This window comes from Diospyros lotus, chromosome 13 (genome assembly GCF_014633365.1).
Source record: "Diospyros lotus cultivar Yz01 chromosome 13, ASM1463336v1, whole genome shotgun sequence".
NCBI classification, from domain to species: Eukaryota; Viridiplantae; Streptophyta; class Magnoliopsida; order Ericales; family Ebenaceae; genus Diospyros; species Diospyros lotus.
In genome coordinates this window covers 39303922-39330355 of record NC_068350.1, presented here as the reverse complement: position 1 = coordinate 39330355, position 26434 = coordinate 39303922, and the positions used below count along the sequence as shown (strand labels likewise).

General features: G+C 37.8%; 1 protein-coding gene across 2 annotated transcripts; it reads right to left on the bottom strand.

The window, feature by feature from the left end:
• Window positions 1-1926: 1926 nt before the first annotated feature.
• Window positions 1927-25768, bottom strand: LOC127788367 (protein PHOTOPERIOD-INDEPENDENT EARLY FLOWERING 1). Of its 2 annotated transcripts, none has more exons than XM_052316550.1 (21): window positions 25372-25768; window positions 24837-24929; window positions 21528-21608; window positions 21280-21387; window positions 21047-21127; window positions 20862-20950; window positions 20603-20730; window positions 20442-20503; window positions 19408-19543; window positions 18765-18839; window positions 18610-18683; window positions 18403-18522; window positions 17189-17239; window positions 16503-16571; window positions 16272-16334; window positions 13132-16189; window positions 12374-12438; window positions 12190-12260; window positions 10647-11424; window positions 3917-4440; window positions 1927-3053 (listed from the first exon to the last, which is right to left on the bottom strand). In XM_052316550.1, exons 2-21 carry the CDS (start codon window positions 24894-24896, stop codon window positions 2609-2611), a joined length of 6138 nt encoding a protein of 2045 aa, XP_052172510.1. In that variant the 5' UTR covers window positions 24897-24929; window positions 25372-25768; the 3' UTR covers window positions 1927-2608. The 2 variants fall into 2 exon arrangements, with proteins under 2 accessions (XP_052172510.1, XP_052172511.1); XM_052316551.1 differs by having other exon boundaries at window positions 18610-18680.
• Between the last annotated feature and the right edge of the window lie 666 nt (window positions 25769-26434).

The following is a 26434-nucleotide window of genomic DNA, read 5'->3' as shown; positions in this document are numbered from 1 at the left end:
TCGACTCGACCAAGAATGTGTTTTTCGCATGTTTGTTGCTCGGTCAGCCAAGTAGACTCGATTTTCAGTCCAGTCGACTCGAGCACCAACCAAGTCGACTTGACGGGTTCAGCGGACATATTTTTGGAATATCTTTTACAGGTCGTTCTCTTCTAATATCTAAGCTCCTATTCCACGACCAGAAGAACCCTAATGCAACTCTGAGCTCTCACATCATACAAAAAGGTCTCTCAACACATTCCCACAAAATCCAAATACCGAATGGCTTGCGAGTATACTAATTTTCCTTCAACAAGCCGCCAAAGCAACAATAGTTCATCTGTCATCTTTCGGTCATCAGATCAAGGATATATTATTCTTTTTACTGCTTTGTGTTATTGTGCTTTCATTGTTTATATTCAGTCCAAGTGTGGACAAGCTCAAATTTTTGTAACACTTAAACGTTTTTGTGGATTATAGTCGTTACCTAAAACCCTTTTGAATCTATGTGTGTATGTGATTTTATTTTCTAAGGTGAACTAGTGTGGGAACCTTAGTGTTTGACTTAATGGAACCCCAAAAGTGGTTAAGATCTTGAGAGAGTGAATTATGTGTATGTAACGACACCGAACCACTATATATCGTCGTGTTCTCCATCATTCATTCTTTATTTTATTTGTTATTGCAATGGATTTGATATCTTGAAATCAATAACCATAGTATTTGTTTAAATTCAAATAAATAATTTTTTAAGAGCACTCAATTCACTCTCTTTAAGTGGTCAACGCCGAGTTCTTTCACATAAAGCAAATGTACTAGTAATCTAATCTAGCTTTTAAAAGCAGTGGTGGAGCCAAGATTAAGGTTAATGGAGTCAACGCATTAATATTTAAAATATTATTGAAATAAAAAATAATATTATTTTTTTGCATAATTAAATTATAATTAGGGTAATATTTATCACAAAATAGAGAACCCTTAAACTAATAAATATCTTAATTTCATGTTTGGCATAGATGAAGCAACCCCCAGCTAATGTCATGATATTTCTTCGGCAATGTCTTCGGCAATTTAATTGTAATTCTATGCACATTTTTCATTTAATTGTAAATCAAACCCAAAATCAAAAGGATTTGACCATTTTCAAATGACAATTTTTTATAAATTTCTAACGAGTAGAATTGAATTAAAAAGTTTTAAAGCTTTAGTGAGGTCAAGCTATAATTAATTATAAAATTTTAAAATTTTTCATATATTTTACAAATGATTTAAACTTAGGGTGTATTTAATAACATTTAGTTAGAAAAAAAAAATATTTTTTAATTTGTATGAAAAACAAAAACTATCTCCCCTAAATAAATTTTTTTATGGAAAAGAGATCAAAATATACTTTAATGATTGTACCATAAAATTCAATTCCATGAAAAATATAATATATCAAATATCAAAGATAAAATTTAATTCTTTAAATAAGATATTTTTTATATATTTTTCACACCCTTACAATCAAATGTAAATATCAGTTTGCCTAAAACAACACTCCTCATTATTAATAGAATAGGTACTTTCTAATGTCCACGTGATTATTTGCTATAAAAAATTCAATTTAAGTTAATTTGCTTCTCAAGATCAAAAGATGCCCCTTAATTAAACGTTTGGATATTTCTCTGTAGAATGATTTAAGTAAATGTCGGACTAAGTTACCTAACCACCCATCAGTTGTATGCATTTTCTCTTAATATCAGAAAGACTGTTCATTTATTAGTTATTTAGATTTTCGGATGTCATTTTTGTTGTGAGACTCAAGTATACCTTAACTTTAAGCTTTCAAGCTGTAGACGATTTTGATTATAACTAGTAAGGCAAATTAGCAAATGTACATTTGTGAAATCAATTACATCCCAACACGCCCAAAACATAACTCCTACAGAGAGAGAGAGAGAGAGAGGGAGAGCGAGCTATAAATAAATAAATCAATAGTGAACGCATTTGGCTGGCGATGAACAAAACAGATTGGAAAGAGAGAGAGAGGCCGCTACAATTTGCATTTTCATTTACCAAATCCTCCTCCTCCTCTTCTTCTTCTATTGGTAGGAGGGAAATGTGCCTGCCAACAAGAATTAACAGTTCTCTCAACCTGCCAAAAAAATCATATAACAAAGCATTTCCCACCTCCTCCTAATAATTAAATTACCAAAAAGCTAAAGAAAAGCTAACTTCATTTATCTACTGTTTATCTACTGCCACCTCTATACACTCCTCCTGTTGTCCTAAGTTCCTGTCCTATCCTCCTCCTCCTCCTCCTGGCCCCTCCCCTCCCTCAAGGCAGGCCGGCCTCCCCCCACCCCCCCCCACCAATACAGAAGACCAGACCAAGCATCACCATGGGACAACGGTTTGAGGCAACGGTGAACCCTGGCCTCTTGATTGCCCCCCAAAAAAGCCACATCTCAGTTCAGCTCCTGATTTCCCCCGCGCAACCTCTTCAGTAATTGATAGCCCGAGCTATGAGAGCAATATTTTCCATCACTGACTGTGTATATCATTTGCCAAGAGCATTCTTGCTCTTCAAAAATGTATCACAAACTTTAAACCCTAAGTACCGGGTTCAGGTTTCCCAAATTCGCCCCTACCCTATGTCCATAAAATCAGGCAAAGATGAACAGTCATCAAGCCCTGAGAAGAACCCTGGAATATAGTTATGCGGGACCAGGTCTGAAGTATGTGTCTCTGAAGGGACGGAGATCTCATTGATGTCGCAGGGGGAACTGCTGTCAAAAGCATCAATTCCATAATCATTAATGACAGGCAGAGGATCAAACCTCATACTGGAAGTGCCAGGAGCAGTTAGTTTTCGTTGGACTGCTGGATCAGCAACCAGGCCATGCATTTCATTTGACTCTATTGTAGTTTTCCTTGTTTTGGATTTGGAAGGCTTCACTGACTCGCACATGGATAGCTTGTGTTTCCCCAACGTCTGTGATTTTGATGCCATCCGGTACCTGCCATCGCCTGTTGGGAAGGCTGATGAAGCCCAACCCAATGAACCTTCACTACAAGCAATTGATGCATTCCTGAGAAGAAGAAAAGGCCAATCAAGGTCAATCTCTCCAGAAAAACCAGCACATACGATAGAGTGAACTGGTTGGACATTGAAAATAAAATGGTTGACAATGGCATTAGCTGTAACTGATGTCCTTCCAATAATTTTTTAGTGATTGCATTCTTTTCTTTGAAGTTAGCGGTTTAATTTTTTTATTTTTCTGAGTCACTAAGCTTGTGATTTAGCTGACGACCCCTACATAGCAGGAATAAAGTTCGTGATTGCTGTTGTACTATGCTTGCCATTTAGAACAATGGCAGGCAAGTAACTGCAGCAATGGACCATTAGTAGCCCGCACTCTGTTCTTTATTATAAAGCCATTAACAGACCAAAAAAAATATTATCATAGCCTTCCTATTGACTGGAGGTGAAATGAAATACAGGAATTGAAGTTCAACGATCTGTACCTATCTTAACCTAATAAAGGGCCACTTGGGCATCAGGGATGAAAAAATTTGTGTATTAAGAGAGAAGACCGATACTTCATGGCTACAACGAACCAATACCTAAATTACTCCACACCAACTTCTTACCACATATGCATAAATATGATGCACTTAGATTGTGATGTGGAAAGGTTTCCAAAATGAACTCCCTCTGATTTCACATCTAAAGCTCATGGTTGACAAGCCACAGTGCTTGAGGTCAAAATGGAAGCAGGACCAGCCTTCCCATGCTTATTGGATCATAACATTTGCCAATGATGAAAGGAAACTTTGAGAACGAGAGATCAATTAACTTATGTTGACCACAATAAACCCAAAAATGAACAATCAAGCTGGAAAATGGAGAACCACACTTGAGCAAAATGAAGTTAAGTGCACAAGGTCATACCTAAAACGATTCTCAGCCATACTTTGTGAGGACCTAAGATGTTGCTCTGCTCCTGCTGGCATGCAGGGATATGGAGGTGGATCTGTTTCCCATATCGAGAGATTTATGACCAATGGTAAAGGTATCATAGGGTCACTCCCTCCTGTCTGAGGCTCAAGGGTTATCTCCAACTGGTCCGCAACAACTGAAGCTTCTTCCCTGGGATTCAATATTAAGGCTCTATCATCACATTGAGCACTGTCAGCATCAGAGAGTGCAGCTGCTACCAACTTGCTACTTTGAAGTAAATTAGTGAATGCCATCTTTTCTGATGGCTCCCTCATGGAACCAATCTGGCTGACCCTGGAAGTGAAATGTCTTCCAACAGGATAGAAGCCATTTCGAGACGACGAGAGACCTTGATGGCGGTCAATGCGGGATGTCATCCTCCAGACTGAAGTAAGCAGCGCAAAGAAGTGCTTCTGAAGGAGCAACTCATTATCCGGCAGTTCAGTGGCAACATCCAACAGAACCCGAATATTATCCTACCACATAAGAGGAGGTCATTATTGCAAATACTAAGATGAGATATTGAGATACATGTGTCTAGTAATTTACACGACAATCTGTTCATCAAAAGTCCATAAAATCAACTGGCCAAATGCATTTAAAATGCTACAGCTACTGCAAATCAGCTTTAACACAGCAGTTGGACCACATTTGGCTGCAAAAATGCAGGCAATGAACCCTGCAGGCACATTTAGACGGCTTTGTCATTGGTACAGACAAAGAATACTGGGGGGGGCAGTCAATGAACCCTGCAGCCGCACAAGCTGCCATGACCATACCGCTACCACGAAAGGTCATGAATGGCATATTAGTGACTAGACACAGAATAACATACATGAATACAGGGAAAAAATAAGATATTGTCTAAATTTAGGGAAAACATCATATAATAATTGAAAAAATGAAGCCAATATAATAGGGATACAATACATTAGGAAGATGGATCAGACATCCTAGTTGAATTAACCAAGTCAAAAATCTACACAACAGGCCACTTTCCTTCAAGTTAAATAAAAAATTCAAACAGAAGATTTAGTCAACCAAGAACAAAGGGGGTAGTACCTGTTAATTCTATGATAAGATTTATTTGTGAATTAAAATACCATATGCCTGATGGACCCAAGAAAATCCAAAATGTAACAAGACACCTCTCTGTTGGAATCAAATTGTCTAAACAATCATGTTGTATGCTGTCAGTTAGACAATTAAAGAGCCACCATAGCAAAACCAATATTGTATTCTAGTCACAAAGCAAGCAACGGTGATGGATGATGTTGGGAGCAACCATTGAAAACATATAAGATCTTAAAATTGGTTCTAAGACCGAAGCATTGATTTGGGATATTTTCAACGAAGAACAGCCCTCATAGAAGCTTTGTTAGGTTTAATTTGATATTTTATACATCAAAGATTTTTTTGTCATTTTGCATAATGTTTCCTGAAGTCTTTTGGTAACTTTGATTAGGTGTTAAAGAGTTTTATTTATAGTGTTTAGGATTTATGTTGTCTTTTCCTAGTTTTATTATTTATAGTTTTAGATTTTGTGCAGTTTCCTCATAGGAAAAGGATTTCCTAATCCTACCAAGGATAGCAATACTAGAACTCAATAAATGCTATTGTAATCTCTCTCTTTTTCATTAGTAAATAAATAATTATCTTCAGTTTTTTTTTTTTTTACATTGACGATTGCTTTGAATTGTGTGATGCAATTCTAAACCAAGGTGTAAGGTGTGACACCTAGGAGATATATCTCTAATCCTTCAATTTCATATTTTTATTATCATAACCCTACTTGCAGACCTATTTTCAGCCCCCAAAATTGTGTCCTTTTGGCCTTTACCTCTAAATTGCCTACCAACCTGTTACATACCTAACCATAGGCTTTTCAACAATAATCCGTAACATTAATATTAAATAAGCCTCCAATCAATCAGACTATCAGACTTCTAATAATACCAAATCTGTCCTACATCGAACAGATGGCCAATAGAGTAAATACTGAAAAAGATTTTAGGCATGCAAGTGAACCAATTTTCTAATAATTTTTTAGGGAATTAGAAAACTAATTCAAAACAAACAACTTTTTGTAGCTTTTAACCCAAAATTGGGAAACAAGGTACACTAGAGGGCTGTAGATGGTATACTCTAAAATAGGAGGGTTATGAGAAGCTAATCAAATTTGCAAGGCAGATCAAAGGTAGACTAGAGGGAGAAATAAACAATCCCAGGTGGAGAGAGGGAGAGAGGGAGAACATGTCCTCAAACTGAGGCAAGCATGTAACATATAGATTAAGAATAGGAGAATTCAACTAGGATTAGCTCTATCAAGACAAATCCAATGCATATCTGCATTATCCAGATAAATTAGAACCTAAAAGATTACCCTTTCCCAAAAAATTAGCACTTGCCTCCTTAATCATTAGACCCTATGGCCCTTATCCCTAACAGGACAAGTAACTGGGACAGGTATGATGAATACTTCCTCTCTCAATCATATAAGGCTCTAAAAGCAGCTGACATTTGTTTGGTGGTAGAGCAAAAGTGAAGACTCCGCTTGAACCACCAAGCCACAGGATCCCATTTTCCACAATGCATACCGAACATGTGGTGCCCCATCCTTACTATTGGACATTGCCATAAAATCATTGTTTGACAGAATGATGATTGTGGGGGCACCCATGGCCCATAGATTGACCGCGACACGACTCAATATAACCTCTCTTAGCCTGTGTTGGGCGCCTCTAAGACAATCCTAAGTGAGGTAAATGCAGGGACTTGTTTGACTTTCTTTGGTGTCTACCATTCTTCAATGGCTCAACACTTCCCCATATGGACTCCTCACACCCAACAGACGGCTCTCCAATGTTCAGCTCACCACATCGCATCCTCCTAATTTGAGCAGCCTTAGGTCGGCCTCAAATTCTTCCCCTTGCATTTCCCAATAGAACCCTCCACAGGCTGATCTAATCGTCACTTTGTTACCATTTTCCTATAAAGGGTTGAGTGTTGACCAAGGTGCACTTTAACCTCCTAGCTATCCCTTCATCTAGTAAACTGTGAGTACTCCCACTATCAATCAAAATCATCAATCTGCAATCCTCAACCTTCCCTTCCACCTTGATTATCTTGATATTAGTTAGCCCTCTCAATGCATGCAAGGATATTTCCCCATTATCTTCCTCTCCTCCTTCAGGCATGTTAGTTGTTTCCTCCTCTCCCACTACATCCCCTTCTTCCCACTCCAATAGAAGCAGTTGCTTCTTACATTGGTGGCCCTAGAAATACTTGTCCCCACACCTGAAACATAGTCTAACTTGCCTCCTCAACTCTATCACCTTCTCTCCTTGTGTTTTCGGGGCCGGTAGGGCTAGGTGCCTAACCCCTTGCACTCCTCTACTTGCTTCCTTGCCAAAGTTCTTACCACCTGGTGGCATCACATTGTGTATTCCACCCTTGATCATCAGCCCTTGCTTCCTCATTAATGCCTCTACTGTCAATTCATGCAACCTTGCACTCTCCACTAAATGCTTCAGGATCTTGGGTTGTGATACCTTCACCATCAGTCGCAATTCTTCCTTCAAGCCTCTTATGAAGCTTGAAACGAAATAAGCTTCAGTGAGGTGGGGATTGTGGTTCAACATGAGTGCCTTCAATTCTTTAAATCTACGTTGGTACCCCAACACAAATCCCCTTTGTCTAATCTTGTTGAGTTCCTCCACCACGTCCACTAGACCCTTATCCCCAAACCTCTCACATAATTTCTTTGCAAATTCAGGTCACTAACAACCCTCCTTCACCTTGGACCATCCTTGGTGCCAAGCATCTCCCGCGTCATTGAGGTAGGCCGCAGCTAAGGCCACCCTTTGTTGATTCGGGATTCCATACCATTCAAACACCCTTTCAATCTTTCGATCCACCACTTGGGGCTAATTCCATCAAGCATTGGGATATCCAGCTTTGGCATGGGAAATCCTAGGTGGTTATGCACCATCGATCCCTCCTGCCTTCGCCCCATTACATTCTCCCCTACTTCTACTGGATCATCTCCAATTTCAGAGGTTCCAGGGACTCTCTGATTCATCCCGTGTCCAGGCATAATTGAATCAAACCTCTCCCTAGGAGGAAAATCAAGAGAAAGCCTTACCGAATTTTGTTTGGCAAACATCATGAACCCCTGCAATTGCTCCCTAATCTGGCTTCCAACCTCCTCCCAGATCTGTCTGAGTAACTACCCCTTCTAGCTTCTGGTCTATTGAAATGATCGCCCTAACGCCCCATGGTTTCAATTTGATCCGATCTCCAACTGATCCACGCGAGCTTCCAAGTTGGCCACCATTGAGCCGAATTGTTGCAGCTACGACTCCAGATTCTTCATCCGCGTTACCTCTGCCATCACGTCGAATTCACATCGAACTAGTTCGACCTAGGACAAGCTCTGATACAAAAATTGTCAGATCTTAGGGATCTAACAAGAATTCTCAGGAGAATTCTGTAGAGAGAGAGAGAGAGAGAGAATTGGAGGAAGAAATTCAAACTTGAATTAATGAATATTCTCATGCCTTCCATGGGTGAGATCATTCTATATTTATACTGATTCCCCAAGTCACATGGGAGTTCTTTCTCGCCAAAAGTAATAACTGTCAAGGTACAATCATACGAAGCATACGCTAAGGACAAAACATCTCAACTTATACTACCCCCTTATTCACGTGTACAATGCATTAAGTAGGCACATGACAATAATGAAATGTCAAGGCATGCAATAACTGCGATGGACAAGCATATGAACATGCAGGCAATTACCCATTTGCATAAACCTCATTTTTCCTGGTGCACCCCTTGGTTCAAGCCTACACTCCCACTCTCACTCTTACTCTTACCCTACCACAGACCCTCACCTAAGCTAGCCTCTCTCTAGGCAACATAACCAAGCCTAAGAGGACCCTCTGCACATGGCCTTGAACCCCACAGCATCGCACAAATCATGCTGGCTGGGAGAAAATGATAGCAAATCATGCATAGTCACAATGCATGCAAAAGACACTTTAAAACCAGGGTATGCTACTAACTTTAGCCCAAAAACTAATGCAAGTGAGAATTGCCTCTGCTTTCAGCTTTCACTCATTTCCAGCAGAATTCCCTTCTCTTCAGCTTTCTTCCTCTTTCCATCAATTCCTCTCCCTTCCTAGTTTCCCTTTTTCTTCAGCTCAATAATGTCTCATGGACTGCGTGCAAGTGGCCTATTTATAATGCTGCTCAATCAGGACAAGCAAGTAGGTGCTTGACAGAATGTCACTGCCACCTAGCAGCTGCTTGATGCCTATAACCCACTTTTTTTCCATTTGGCACCTGCTTCAGCTTAGAAAGCTTCGTCAACATCTTCCAGAAGCTTCTTCCACCACCTTGCACAAGCTAGGCTCACCTAGAAGAGTTTAAGTTAATCCAATCGAGCTTAATTAACTCTAATCCCAAAAATCTGGGTGATGCCAAGGTTGGCCTGCCCTTTGTAGTAGTTCAAAAAAATTGAATCAGGTGCACAGCCAACCATGACAGTCAACTCAGGGTTGTCCACTGATAGGAGCAGTTCCCTTCTTCCTTTGGCCAATGCCTAAGTCAATGTCACATTGGTTAAAGCCACCAAGAGGTTATCCTTCCCTTCAGCAGACAACAAAGTCAATTTTTAGTCAACTCCCAGTTCCCCTGACCTCCTTAATTCATTCACTCATTCCTAATCTCTATGGTCAGGACCATTACAGAATACCGAGTTTACCTAAACTATCCTCTGGGTAGGTTGAATGATTTGTTGGGTCTTATGCCAAAGTGTGAAGATTATATGCCGCATTCTAATGTCATCCCCATTTTTTGAGTCCCACAGTCATCAAGAATGAATTGAACCAAGCATTTTTTAAACGCTTTGTGTTAGTTATGCATCCTCTTATTCACATGTCAGGAGGACAATTGCCTTAGCATTCTAACATGTAAAAAAATCCCATTTGTTGATGCAAAACACTTCAAATGTAGTGCTGAAATGTAAGGCAAATGTCTTATGAGCATACACATGAACTTTGTGATATCTACAAGGGAAAAAAGGAAGAAAATGGTTATCTAGGTGGTTGTTACAGATATATAGAAGAAGGTGGCTTCTAATGTGGCTAACACCACAAGCTCACACCAAGTAATATGTCCCACTAATAACTAAGGAGCAAAAGGTCTAGCATTGGCCCAGAGACAAGTACCAAAAATATTAGCCATTTCTGTTTTGGTCCAAAAAAATTGTAGTCAGACAACATCTAGAAACTCTATATCTGGTCATTACAATGGCCAGTATACATTTTCCATGAATCAGCAGGTTAGAGCTACATTTACATGACTGCTAGTAAACTAGGTCTAACCACCCATCAAAAAATTTAAATTGAAAATAGAAAAAATTGCTAATAAGAACAAGTTTCAATTACATCTGCAAGAAAAGACACCCATTCAAAATCAAGTCCCGTGCTACAATTTGTCAGTGTGCATTTGGGAATGGTTTGAAACTCTGTGCAGCATGACATTAATCTTCACTTTTTTTCTCTTTCTTTTTTTTTTTTTTTTTTTTTTTTTTTGGGGGGGGGGGGGGGGTGTTAGTGAGGGGCTTGTTTTCACAATATTAGAAGGGGGAGAACAGAGGGTACATCTAGTTTACCTCTGTCACTCTGAGAGGACCCTTTCCAGAGCCAGCATTACCACCTTTCTCGTTGTTAGGATTGTCTGCTGCAAACAAGACATATTTTTGGATGAGTTCCCTAAACCTCTCACAACAGTGGACAGGATGGCGATACCTTCCCCTATAAAAGCCCCCAGCTGGCATCCCATACAAAGTTTCACTCACCAAACTCCAATTGGGGCCATATTCATGTACAAGAGCACACAAAATTGCATCCTCCTGAGGCAACCAAAAATCTGGTGAGGGAAAAGTATCTCTTGACCAGATATTGCCCTTCTTTTTGAACTTCTCTGGTTGTTTTATTGTCATCACCCGCTTTACAGGCATAGAAGTGATGTAGATTTTTCCGTTCATCTTGCTCTTGCTTATTGGCTTCTGGTCAAGATCAACAATACTCTCACATAATTTTGAATCCTTTTGTTCATCAAGCTGCTTACTAAACATGTCTGAATCTGGATCAACAGTACTTATTTCAGTAGCCCTTTTGAATTTCTTGGACTTTTTAATGCTCTTCTGTTCATCACAGTCTGGTGCTGATTTACGTTTCTTCTCCACAGTTGAATGCGGTAATACTGTTTTTGAAGAGGTAGTCACTTCAAGAGAGCCATTCCCATCATGCATGGCCATAGTTTCATTTGAATGTAATTCCTTCCCATCTTTTGATTCTGAAGCTAAAGCTCCTTTCTTTAGAGATTTGAACTTGGCTTTCTTCAGTTTCTTCTTCGACTTGGTTTTAGAAACAGCATAGCCATCATTCCTAAAAGAGAGAGCAATCAACACATATAACATAAAGCCATAGTACTGCAATCAGACATCACGAAAGGAAACACACTGCAAAATTAGGCCAGAATACGAGTACCAATATGCTGTGCCTACTTCAGATCCAAACATCATTATCATACACTGGTTTTTCCAGTGTCACAAAATATATTGTTAATGATAGTGTGCAATTTTTGAATGGCCATGAAGATGGGATTTCAAGTCTAGGATGGTGCTTGGAATTCAGGCAAAAGATGCATCTCTGTCATGAATCAGTTTTATGTCATTTGCAATAACAAAGCAAGTCTCGTTAGATACTTCTACCTTTTTCAAGTCCACTAAATTTAATGAGGTATGAATCATCAGCCATAGAAGATTTTGTTTCAGGGAGAGGAGAAGAAATGCAATTTACAAGTATTTGTCCATAGTCTTGCAAAAGCTAGCAGTCATAAGATATTAAGGAAAATTAGATTTATATGTACAACTCTGTTCAGTTACCAATAATCTAAAATGCAAAAGGGGAAACAAACGTTCTAGGATAAGATTCTTGAGAAACCAACAAAGAGACGCACAGTTAGATAAACAGGGTCGCCCTGTTACGCTAACCATTTAACAGGCCATAAGCTCAAGCCAGATGACTTTCCCAAAGTTGTTATCTTTAATCTTCTTAAACACTAATGCATACTTAAAAAGGAACCAATGGAAGAATAAAGAAAATAACATAGAAAAACATAAACAATAATCTTTCAATTCATCATCTTACTTTATAGAATCAGAATTTCCATATTCTGCTTGTTCTTTCTCTTTGGCTTCGCATTCCAGTTCTTCCAACAGCTACAAAGTGAAGAGGGAAATTAAAAAAAAAAAGGGTCAAAATCAGCAAGTTAAATTGAGGTATCGAACCATGCCTCAATAAAAAATTTCAACCTACAGTCAATGTTACTAACCTGATGTTGGGCCAAAGCCTCAACTTGCTGTCTATATACCTCAGTTGCAAAATCAGCATCCCATCCTGATATTAAATGAAAATTCACATCTTAAACAATATTCTCAAAATGGGCTTCCAAATGGATAGCTTGCAGATAACTTAATGCCAATTTGACAAGCACCAATCACTTTATTTTGGTTTTAGTTGTGTTTAAATCAATGTGTAAAATAACTATTAGAAGACATTGGGAAGGTTTGGACAAGGGTGAACACAAGACCAAGAAAATATGCAAATATGAAATCAAATTAAGTTATTTCAAGTTATAAACCTTACTACATTGATTTCCTATTCCACTGCATACTAATTCTGAGACATGGGTCCAACATCCAAAGCCAAATTGGAGATATCTGAGTTAAAAATCTTTTTTTTTTCTCAAGTTCCAATTAGATTTATTCAGAATGAATCCACAGAGTCATGCACAATCTTCAGATGCTTATCTCAATGTCTTTTAAGTGTTTAAGAAGGTCCAACATGTGGACAAACAACCATGCCTAACATTCCCACCCAAGTTCATATGACATAATTATAACAAGTTACATGTGGTAAATATTTGGTTATCTTATAACAACAGGCAGCATTATATGACAAAGTGATGTATATATGGAAAGACAGACAAGAATATTTAATCCATTAGCATAACGATCGATCTCGCTCAAATGTTATTGAGCTTGAAAGTTTGAAAGAAAAGAAAAATAACAAAGTAAGAAGACCACTTACTTTCATAGACAAATGGTTCTTCATCATCATCAATCTCTGCTTCCATATCCTCCTTTAACTTCTCTATGCGGTCCAGCTCCCACTCAGTTTCCTCAAACCTAACTTCTGATTCCATTTCTGTCTTATCTATTATAGGGTCCCACACTTCCAGAAAACGTATGGCATAACGGTCAATTGGACGCAACTGGTTCTCAAAGGACAAGATTGCTTGCCCAGATGCTGCAGCTGCTTCAGCCATCTGTTTGACATCAGCTAGCATGTCAACATCATCTTCTTTGGCCACAAAAGTCAGAGCTCTTTCTTCATTGACATCACTTTCATTTAACATTGCCACATTTTCTTGGTTTGAGGTCAAAATCAAGGTATGAGGATCAGTAGACTCATCAACCTTTGTATCATCCTCATTTATAAACTCATCATCTTCCAACCTCCCAATAGCTTCCTCTGTAAACTCCTGATTATCCACCTCCTCTTCCTGTTCAACTTTCTTCAAAGCCATGTAGTCTGCTTCATCTTCTGCATGCTTCAGAGCTGCCTCCACATCATCATTAGATACAGAAACATCAGCTCCATTTGCGCAATTTTTCTCTTTCTGAATGTTCCTCACAGGAACAGTTTGATGGCCTGAAAACAATTCCATGGGATCCAGTTTCTTGAAGAATTCAGTGTTGTAGCCACCACTTTGTATAACCAAATCATCAAGGGCACGCTTTTGATTTGCCTTTTTCAAAATATTCTCTTCGATAGTGCTCTGACTGATTAACCGATATATGTGCACTTCACGTGTCTGTCCTATTCTGTGGCATCGATCTTGTGCTTGTTGATCCATGGCAGGATTCCAATCACTGTCATAAAAGATAACAGTATCAGCCCCAACAAGGTTGATACCAACACCCCCACTGCGTGTAGACAATATAAAAAGGAAAATCTTTGGGTTTGTATTAAACCGCTGCATCAATGTTTGCCTCTCTTCTGGTTGAGTGGATCCATCTAAACGCATGTAAGTATAACCATATAAATTTATGAAGGCCTCCAAGATATCAAGCATCTTCGTCATTTGGGTGAATATTAGTGCCCGATGACCTTCTGACTTCAATCGCCTAAGCAGAAAAGCAAGCTCTTGCAACTTACCACAGTCAAATTGTATGAGTCGCCTGTCCGGAAAATATAGTTGCCTTCGGACAATTGCAGGGCGCAGAGGCATTAGAAGGGGTGACAAAATTTTAGTGCACTTCTCCTTAAAGGTGGGTTGCAGAAACACAGGAGTTCCATTTTTACTGCACCAGCAAACAGGAGCTGGTGCCCGTGCAGCTGGAATTGCAAACATGAAGGATTCAACCTGATCAATCATTTTCTTGAAGCGTTCAACTGGTGACAGTACAATATCAGCAAGGATTGAAGAGTTCAAGTTGGATGAAGGGTTTCCTTGAATTTCATAAACAGGATGTCTTATAGTTACAAGAGCCTGCAGAGTTGTTGAGTACATTGGTTTTTTTCTGCACCTTAAGGAGTTCCACCATGCAATAGATGCTGCCCTTTCCTTTACTTGTTGTGACCTTTCCTCCAAAAGTGCTTTCCTGACCTCTTCAAAGATGTTTGTTCCAAGCAACTTCTTCTGATGCATGAACCCAGGGCCATTTTCATCTACATTAACAAGGTCAGCACGCCCCTCAATTAAGCTTGATGGAGTAGCAATAACTTGGACTTCCTCACTCTCCCAAGAAGTCATCCTAAAATCTAAATGGGTAAATAAAAATCCAAAACCACTGAGATCAACAGAAGAGAACTGGCTTGATGTAAGCATTGAGCAAACTAAGGAACTCAATGGGATATCAATGCCATTCATATCAAAAGAACTAACAATTGGTCGTCCTTCAAATAAATCAGGGTGATTACACACTTTGCGAAGTTGCATTATGATGCTGATCATTCCAAAAAAATTGGCACTTGCCAAAGTAGCCTGTGTCTCTGAGCTAGCAATAAAATCTTCATATAGGTTACGCTGTCTCTTTGAGAGCCTGCAGTAAATTACATGCTCATGCTTCATAGGTAGTTGCTTCTCCACATCTCTTTTCAGTCGCCGGAGGATAAATGGGCGGAGGACATTATGCAAGCGGTCAACAACTTCCTTGTTTACTTTTTCTTGACCCTCTACCATTCCAGATATCGGATTACAGAACCAATCTTTAAATTCTTGGTGAGACTGAAAAATGTGTGGCATCAAGAAATGCATCAGAGACCAGAGTTCCATAAGATCATTCTGCAGTGGAGTACCAGTTAAAAGAATACGCCTTTTTGAATTGAAATTAAGAAGAGTTTGCCATCTCTGGGACTTCCAGTTTTTTATCAGATGAGCTTCATCCAAAATCAAGTATTTCCACTTTTTCCGCTTAAAAACTTTAGAATCCTGTATAACAAGTCTGTAAGTTGTTATGCATACATGGAAAGAATTAGGTTTCATCCATCCCTGCCTCTTAACTTTTCGCTCTTTGGCACTTCCAAAATATGTTAATATTTTAAAAGCAGGACACCATTTGAGAAACTCAGTTTCCCAGTTGAGCATGACACTGGTTGGGACAACAATGAGGTGTGGGCCCCAAATACCCTTTTCACATGCAAGATGAGCTAGAAGAGCAATTGTCATAATAGTCTTTCCAAGCCCCATTTCATCAGCCAGAATCCCATTAAGCCTCTTCTCATACATGGTAACAAGCCAGTCCAAACCAATATGCTGATATTCACGAAGAGGGTACTTGAGAAGAAAAGGAAACTTTGTACGCACTTTGGTTGTTGAGAATGTGTTGCCAGTTGGCTGCGCAGATCTTGCAGCAGCAGCTGCATCGGCAATTTTATTCTCACTCTCTCTTCCTTCTTCCACTATTATCTTTGGTTCTAACCCCTCTCGTGAAAAGTCACTAGGTTTGTCATGTTCCTCAATAAGAGCATGTTGCTGCTTTGGTTCAAGATCTTCCTCTGCTGGAGCATCTGACAGATCCACAGAATCTGAACCATGCAAGGACTCAGAGTCATCCAGTTCACATTCATCAATATCATGTTCCTGATTCATCAAAGCAAATGACAGGAAAATCAGAGGATAAAGTGACCCATCAAAAAATAACTAAATGATCTCCTTAACATACCTTTTTATACCTTGCAAGCAACTCTTCCAGAGGGATCTCACTCTCTTTCTGCAGTAATGCAACCTGAAAATTTGCAGCTTAATTTACAGGAAATAAATCTCAAACAGACCACAATCAGTCAGACAAAAATCAAGAGGACTGGATGCATGATCATACATTATATATATATATATAAAAGAACCTAATTTATGCTAGTTAATAGAAGAAAGAGAACTGAAAGATCCACTAGACCTCATCTATGGCCTCATTTGATTCAGCCTTTGCTAGTTCTTCTTCCTCTGACAAAGTAGTCTCGTCATCCTGAACATTTGCATCAAATGAGTGAACATGGTTACTACTATGGACAAACATATAATAAAGCATATCATAACAGGTAGTTATGCATCAGAGAAAACCCTATTACTGGAGAGGATAAGAAGAAAATAATATTAGACCAGACCAAATTATATTGAATATGGAAAGAAACGTTATTTTCCAAATTTCAGTAAATGAAATGAAAAAACAAATAAATGAAATTTTTTCCAGTAGATACTATAAGAACTACCGAACCTATAAAATATATATTAGTGAAATGCAAATCTCGTTAGCCCTTTTGACTAATAAAGCCAACCAAATAGAATTCTTTATCACTAGGAAATAATACAATTACTTCAACAACATATCAAGCCTTAATCTTAATTTGTGGGGCCCACTACATGAATTCTAGCTCGCCAATCATTTATATCTATGGCCTTATCTTCTTATAACTCAGAATCAGCAAGAACAAGCATTCCCTCCTCCTCTTTAATTAAAAGAGATACTTTATGACACAACAACAACAATCACCAGCCTTCGTCCGACTAGGTAGGGTCGACTACAAAATTCTAGATCCTTCATGACACATAATTATTTATAATAGAGAATATCAGGTTGCTTACCAAAGCACATAGCTTTTCTTCTCCAGTTGCAAGAACAAAATCACCATCATCCTACATGAATAGGGATACCAAAAAAAATAAAAAGCAACTTTTTGTCAATCCAAAACGACAAGTAACAAGAAGTACAAAAATGACGTTTTCGGTTAGAATTGAAAATAATCCATATCCATAAAATGACATTGCTAAAAAAACATCAAAATATGCACAAAAGGAAAAAAAAAAATACAGCTAATATATATTCTCAGAAGAAAAAAGTTCACAACCTTGTGCTAACTAGACTCTCTTGCATCTACCAACACATGGAAGCAATACAGAAATTTTACAGGATTGCTTAAAACATTTGTTCCTCCACATCTCTCATAATCTTTTTTTCCTGACAAGTATCAGCATTGAGTATATTAATAGATATCTGCCTATACAGAGTGAATACTATAGAAAGAAAACATTTGAACACCTATTTACTAAGAAACACCACAGAAAAAATTAAGTAACTCTTGGGAGAAACTGAAGTCTCTCACTCGCAGAAAAGGGGGAAAGAAGAATGCTTTCTTAACACCAGCAGCCCCCACTGCATCGACCATCAACAGATACAGTAGTTCATACCTCAATCATCTCTCTCAGTCCAGTGACTTTCATATCCAGAAGCTTATGAAATGAATATGGAGTAAAATTGATATTTGATCTTATATTTACAACTAAACTTGATTTTTGAACTTAGACACTATAATTAACTCACAAACCCATGCTATAGTTACCAGATAATTCTCCTGAGAAAATAAATGATGTTGATGACAACCCACAGGGATAAACACAAAAATTAGTTTAGCCATAACATGCTTTCAGTTATTGCATAGCACCAGAAATTATTTCCTTCCTTCTTGTCAATGATGAGCAACCGTTAAACAGTAAGGGAAAACAAAGTTCACAACCATAGTGTTTAGCAAAAGCAGCTGAATAGTTTATAAAGTTTATTCCCAAGATGACAGTTGACTGCAGTTATATAAACCATAAGAGAAAGCTAGCAGACTTCTCCAAATACTGAGCTCATGAATAACACCGCATCTACTTTCTTCCTATTATCTTGAAAAGGGAGACAAAAAAAATTCATATTAAGCACAAAATTAATTGCTGAAAACACACCATTTCTCTAAAAAAATCCAGAAAATAATGAAAGACAAGTGCGGATGTATGCAAGGATACACACACATTCTAACCTGTTCATCATGGAAGTCGTACGGCACTTGCCTTCTGTCCAACTCTTGAGAACTTCCAATTTGGTGTTCCTCACTTTCGGAAAAATGATTTTCTGATGATATGCTACCATTAATTTTACCCTGTCAAATCAAATGGAGAACATATTATATTGAGTATAGAACTTGTATCACTAATCAAGAAAATAACCATAAACACATACAACTTACAGAACGACGACCAGGAAGTGCAAGACTGTCACTCTTATTAATATCCAGGACCGAAGTACCATCACCTTTACCTGCTACAAAATTTATCCTAACCCTGTTAGTGACAACCACGTGAACCACGTGGTAGACCAAATTGAAGCTTAATTGCCACTTACCCTCACTGTCACCTTCACCTGCCTCAGTGGGCTTAGCAGCTTCTGCAATCAATTCTGGGCTATTTTCTCTGGCATCTGGGAGATTCCCATAGTAGTGTAGTGAGTGTCATACAAAAGGTAGAAAGTAGATTGTACATAACTAATTGATGCATGAAGCATATGCCTATCAGAGGTGTATCTGCATTTGTGTCCCAGTTTGTGTGTAGGGAGATGTGGCACGTGCAAATGAGAGGAAGAGATGTATTAAATCACTCTCAACTTGCCGATTCTACAATTTCCCTTTTATGTATAAGCAGCTTTCCTTGTCTGATTTTATTGATTGATATATCTATTCTAATGAAAAAGAAAACCCACTTTTTGGTGTTACCACCTTGTGAAGCTTATTTAGGATTTTTTCAATTCCCAAAATGCCCTTCATATATCCGGTCTTAATGAAAAGGACTTGCTATAACTTCCCCACGTAAATTAAATGATTTTCCATAAATAAATAACTTCTCACTAAGAATTAAATATTATAATCCATTTATTTACTTGCACATCCACAGCATGTGCCACCCCTCTAGTAAAGATGTAAATTCAACAAAACTGTAAATAGAGAAGGTCATAATGGAGAGAGGGAAAATGTGAAGAGAGAACCATTCACCTTCCTCCATTGTGTAACGTTTGAGAAGCTCTTCAAGAGGTAGATCTACTTCATTACGCAGAGCTAATAATTCTGCTTTCCTCTCTTCTTCAGTTATAAGAGCCTCATCTTCCTCCAGGGTATGTTCGTCATCTTCCTAAAACAGTAACAAAATGCATGCAAGCATTTGTAAGCATGGCAAAGAAAAAGACACAGAGCTCAAGGTGCCAATGTTGTAATTTAGTTTGTTTCCCAGAAGCTGTTCAGTTTCAAGAGACAACTACTTTTGCCATAATATAAATTAACATCTCCAATGATAAAGGGCAACAACAGAAATAGTTCAGACTGACTAAAGAGAAAGAGAGGTGGAATGCGGCATATGCATGTAAATGCTAAAACACAATTTCAGTTTGGGCCCTAATAACTCGTAAATCACAGGGCTCCCAGTCATTTTCTGTGATGCCACTGGAAGAAGGCATCTTCAATTTATTCTTACCAATTAGCTACAACAAAGGAGGACTCTCCTCGCAGGCAATACATGTTTCAATAGGAAACCTCATTCAACAGACAGCTCAAGAGACCATGTGAAAATGTATGAGAAAGTTTTCTAATAGCAATATGTACGGGGTGTATCATCATCCCATATTTTGCTGGGAACAATTCCAAGAAAGCTTATGAGAAGACATTGTTAACAGTGTCTTAACTTCAAAAGGAAAAGAGCATTTTACAAGCAGATTCGGATGCTCCTGCAAGCATCATATACATATGTAAATGAGTGGCTGTTGAGTTTTTCTATCACATGATGTCTCAATGCTCAATCATCAGCAGTTAGCAACTCAACAAGTGCACACAGTATAATTATAACAGAGCCAAACCTTATCCAGGTTTCTGGTGTGCATCCTCCAGATTTCCATGGAAAATGCCCAAACCACTTTCCAATCTTGGTTTTAAGATGGTGTTACTTAACAACGGAAGCATGAATTAAACACGAATGCCCATTTGCCTTGCAAGAAAATGGGCTCAGTGAGAGAAGATGCAAAGAGAATTTTTCATACCAATTCATCTTCGGACTGTACATCAAAATCTTGATCGATGTCTGCCACATCTGATTGAGAATCTGGCATGTTTTATGTCAAGAGTTAGGAAATTTGTCCCAATTTAAGTGTAATTGGATAAAATAAGCACATACAAAAACAGTTTGCTCCTGGCCTCATACCAACATTGGATCCTCCATCTCTTTCTTTGTATTGAATACTCAGTTGTTCATGAGCAACGGTTTTTGAATGTACCAGCTTGTGAGAAATTGGTGAGTTTACAAGGTTTTCTGCTAACATGGTTGAGTACCTAGTATGAATTCAAAAGACATCACACCACTTCACCATTAATGCATACCACCAGAATAGAATCAAATAGCAGATGATCTTGAATATATTCCTGCACTACAAATGCTAGTAAAAACTTAATTAAGCCTATACCTTTCTGTTTGGCCCAGAAGAAATTCAAGCTGTTTATCCAATGTTTTTTTCTTTTTCTCGTCTAGGTCAAGTTGATGTTTGTATAGAACCTGAAATTACAATATTGTGAAAGGAAGGATTTGAAAACTGACAACAGATAATCCAGCAAAATGCCAATAAAACATTTTTATCCTATATGAACTTGCCAGCTTTTCAATTTTCGTCCAGAATTTCTTCACATCCTTCGAAATATTGAGAGCAACTTTTCTCAATCTTTGTTCCTCTTCCTGGTAACAATTAGTAATTGTAACAATAGTGGCAAAAAAGAATAGACACAACATTTATGATGGTAGCATTACTAATAATGTGAACAGAAATATATTCTTCTAGTGTAAAAAGGCTATGAAATGTAATTCATTAGGATGAAAAAAAACTGAACCTTCACTTTCTTTTCTCCCCTTGTGGCTTGATCCAACATCCCTTTGCTGGCTCTTATAGCTACTTTCTTTGCCTGAGCCAATTTCCATTTTCTCTCCGACTCAAAGTCCTGCTAACAACTTCTCAATCAGCACAGTAATTTTAAGAAATATTTTCCTTATAATTTGCTATAGTTAGTCATTAAACATTATACAAAAATCAGCGTGTGTGCCAATGTGGTTATCAAAGAAAAGATAATAGATCTATTACCTTTGACAACCAAACCATCTCGTCTAAAACATGATCCCAATGAGTTTTAGGGCGTCGAGGCTCTTTAGGAGCTTCAAGTGCCTATATCAGCCAAATACCATCAGAAAAATAAAAAGTAAACAGAAAACTTCACACACATGAATTCATAGCAAATCAACACACACATGAATAAATGGTGAACATGTTTATTCACCTAATACATAGCAAATCAATTGCTACCATATGTTTTGTGAACATGACAATACATTCTAAAAACCCAATAATAGGCAGGAGGAGGAAAATGGACACCAGTCTCGGCATGATATAAAAGGAAAATGCATTCCAAAATGATGAACCACCGTGAAGTTTATAGTTTTCTAACTTCACACACTACAGGTATGGCTGCTCGCATAATAACTTAAATATGCAAATCAACAGCTACATCATGTAGTACTGATCCGGTAATCCGATATAATATAGACAGATATTTTTCTTAAGCTTAACCAAATTTATGGTGTAAAAATTTCCTGGAAAACACTTTTTGAAGTCTTCCTCAGCATTTCTACAGCATGTATCAGTACGACAAGCAGAACTTAAATCAAACTATGTTAAATGGACCCAGGCATCGGGTTAAATCTTTGTATGTGTCAAAGTGTTGAATTCATCTAATTCTCAGGTCCAAGGACACTAGGATATGACTAAATTTTATATTTTTTGAATAATTTTATTATTTACTACGGTAGAATAGAGTCTACACAATGGCAGCTTTATTTATCATTTCAGAAAATAAATAAATAAAGATTTTATAAATAAATAAATCTTTACTTCATTATATTTAGGCCCCTTGAGCAACTAATCATGTCAGACACATGGTCCCACATACTATTTGAAGTATTCTGAGATGGAAAAACAAGTGCATAACTAGAACTAAAAATAAAGTAATAGAGGGGGCAATAATGTAATTGAGCTACAATTGTTTGTCAGGAGATATTTTTAATTCTGTTGACTTCTCTAGTTACAACTTACATTTCTCTCCCTCGATCTCCCTTGTTTTCCCTCTATTATCTCTATTGTTGCTCAGTCTCTCCCTCCAACCCTAGGTTGTGCTCTCTCTCTCTCTCTCTCTCTCCTGGATTCTTCTCAATTTTCTTTCTAAACCCTAGCCCAACCCTAGGTTGTGACACATGGGTTACAACAGTCATAAATCCCAGCTGTAGATCACAAAGGGAACCTTCTAAATGCAGGCTATGCAGTGCAGCCATCCATCTAGATTAAAAAGTCACATACAGGCACTTTTTAAAGCTAATAAAATAAATTTTTATAATAAAATAAATTATTAAAGCTAATAAAATAAATTCTAACCATCAGCTAAACAAATAAGAAAAATAAAAACACTAAAAAGATCAAGAACATACTCTAGCATCATTATTCTAAGTGCCAAGTTTCATACAGGCACTTCAAAATTTTGGAAGATTCCATTTAACATGGACAAGAGATGATATCTAGTACTTAGTACATTAGACATTAAAAGACAGAAGAAAGAAAACTTGATTTTACTTAGTCATCCCCAACCACTTTCACTTCAATTTTTATATTTTTCTCAAGATGTGATACCTTCATAAAACAAGTTCTGTAATCAATAGCATAAATGTATAAAACTATATGTCTCAACAAATAGATGAGACCATCTAGCAAACAAACACACCCCAGCATGTTTCATCTCTGCCATTCACATAAGCAAATCCCATCTAACAATGTTTTGCATAATGATGATTCATTGTAGTGGTGTGCCACAATAAATGGTTAAGACAGTGCACAATAAGCTCCAACAAGGACAATGCCTAAGGAGTTACTTCTTCAGAGCTTATAACTAAAACCTAGCAATGACAGACCAATGCATCCCTACTTCCACTGACAATAGGACTAAGAAAAATAAAATCAGCAACTAACTATTGGTCTCCATATGTGGATTCCTATCTATTGTTGGTCCCAAGGCCAGGTAAAGGAAGAGGGTTGCAATTGGTAGCAGACAACCAGTGTAGAACTCATCAAATAAAAAAACATGAATTCTAGATAAATAAAAAGTGGGCGGGGCATAACCTTCATATCTACAAACTCCACTGCTCATGCATAGTGACAAATAAGGTAGAGCCAAGGCATTGATGCCAGGATGAGTGCCAAATTTGTCAAGGTTCTTGCACATTTTCATACACGAATGTGAATAAAGAAGCTAGTCTAAGATCATAGATTAAGGATAAGATCAAGGAATATCAGGACTTTGACAGGAAGATCAATGGAAGTGGTGAACGTGATGATTCGGAGAAATATTAATATAATGTGCCTCTAAGAGATGAGATAGGTTGGAGATAAGGCTAAAATATTAACAGAATTTGAAATTTTGGGTATAAACTTTGGTACTCGTAATGATCAGAGAAAGAATGGAGTGGGGTTTATTATGGATTAGACTTTAAAGGATAGGATAGTGGCTGTGAAGACAATAGGAGACAGGATTATCACAACTAAAATTGTTCTAGGAGAAGAAACTATGAATATTGTTCTAGGATTGATGCTGAAGGATTTTGCTAGCTACTTTCCGACAACATCAAGTCACCAGCAGTGAGGATTTTGGGAGGAAGAAAAATGAAAGTTCTACAAACAGGCTCTAACCTTCTAGTCCTTTCATGATCAAGCATAGACCTTGGACCATTGAAGACCATGCTTCACTAGAACCTCATACCGTAGCATAACAAAAGGCCTAAGCATTAAAAGAACAACCCCTTCCACAAATAAAGTGCTTACAGTGCACCAAAAAACATTCACTACAACAGTGTGAACTCTCTATTTCCAAGTTCTCTGCCTAAGAAAGGATCTCCTCTTTGCTATTATAGGATTAAATTAAGAGAACTTAACACTCACCCCCAATTGCTTCCAATTCCACTTCAAATTTTACGCTTTTTTCAACGTGTGATCTAGTAAAGGACATTTGTGCAATCAATATATAAATAATATTGTCTTTCAATGGTTAGATCAAACCGCTCACAAATAGAAGCGCATGGACATGTTTCAGTACATCTACATAAGCAAACCCCACCTTGCAATATACGACACTAGAGTATTCCACATTCAGTGAATATTTTGGGTAATATTGATTAATTGCAAGAAATGAACTAAGAATAAAGTGCATAAGATGTTCCAACAATAAACATGACGAATGGACGTTCAGATTTTATAAATCAAGATTCACAATTAGCAAGAAAAAACACCCTGCTTCTATACAAACAATAGGTGTAAGAGAAATAAAACCTTGAGCAAAAGATTTCAAAATTTTACCTTTTGTTTCCTGGCCCTTGTTTCATGATCAAGCTTAGACCTTGGACCTTTGGAGGCCATGGTTAACCAACTATTTATAGCATAATCAAAGTCCTGAGAATAAAAAGAAAGGGAAGGAAGTCACTAAAGATTAATAGAGGCCAAGCACTCATCAAAAGGAATCACATTAGCAAAGTGATAAAACTCTTGTAGGGGGAAAGGTCAACATACAAAACACATCAAGAACATGTATACGAATTTGACATTGCAAGAATAAGCTCAGCAGCTCACTCCAAGTCCCAGGCAACCAAGGTATGTTAATTTCAAATTCTATGACATTATATTTAAAACTATAATTTATCAAAGTTAAGCAAAAACAGAATATGCACACACGGATAAATATTGTCGATAACCAAAGCAATTTATATAATAATAAAAATTAAGTTTCCAATTCAGTCATTATATTTTTCTATCTTATTTTTTTCCATTCTCTTTTTCTGCTACGCACAGAAACGCCAGTTACCTGTGTGGAACGACAGAGAGATAAAGAACGTACCTTCCTGATGAAGTACGGAGCGCTCGGCCGCAGCCGCTTTCGTGAAAACGGCGGTGGAGCCGAGGCGACTCGAACGATCGGAACTCCGACGATAAGACCGTCAGAGAGAGAACGGCGCGTGCCGGAGAAGAAAGAAAGAGAGATCTGCGGATGGAGAAGGTAAAACCCTAACGTCAGGGGAGTTAGGGTTTTCGAGCGGCGACGGCTTCCGGTGAGCGACTCAGATCCGGAGAGTATACATACATGCGTATATGTGAATAAATTAAAAAAGAAATAAATGATGTAATTTTGTTGTTTCGGTTGCTTTGATGTAATTTTTGTAAATGGAAGGGCTCTGTCTCTGCTCTCTCTCTCTCTCTCTCTCTCGCTATTGACAGAAACTTCAAGTTGCTTTTGTTTCTTTGGGCTTGGGGGCGGGCGAGCCAGCGTGAATTTTATGTTTTAACGACGACGTGGCGGCTGGTGATCGATAATGAGAGATCGACGGCTGGAGTTTCTCTTCGTCAAGTGAAACAAATGAATGGCGTTGAGGCAGTACGAGTACGTTAAAAGGTTTACTTTTTAAATAAATTAAATAATATTAAATTATAATCAAATTTTAATGCTAGTACTAGTACATATAACTTTAGATTGTTATTTCTCTCTCTCACGTCATATTTATGGTCATTCTAATAGTTTAGGTTGTTCGAAAGCCACGAGCAAAGGCTGTTCGAATTTAATTTATTTGTATCTTGTTTAAACTTTAAATGAAATATTTGGTTTCAGTTATAATTATCGAAACGAGTATATAAGTTTTGCTCATGGTTCCTTATGTCAAAATGTTTAGGTTAGCGAGGGATGCAACTTCTATGCACAGTAAAAAAAAGTATTGAAGGGATTAATTATTCTTTCAATAGAAAGAGACAAGACTCTCAAATCATCTAAAGCCCATCAAGCCTCTAAACAAAAAGATATCATTTTTGAACATAGAATATTAGGGGCAAGGGACTTCAACCCAATCAATGGAGATATTGTCATCTATTAATAGAATAAGTTGTAAGTCATACCATTAGTACCACATTAA

Coding starts and splice junctions, on each gene's coding strand:
- LOC127788367 (XM_052316550.1), bottom strand. CDS start 24,896: ATGGCCTCCAAAGGTCCAAGGTCTAAGCTTGATCATGAAACAAGGGCC. Junction 18,840..19,407: donor ACGTTACACAATGGAGGAAG/GTGAATGGTTCT, acceptor GGAATCTCCCAG/ATGCCAGAGAAAATAGCCCA. Junction 17,240..18,402: donor ACGACTTCCATGATGAACAG/GTTAGAATGTGT, acceptor CTATTCATGTAG/GATGATGGTGATTTTGTTCT.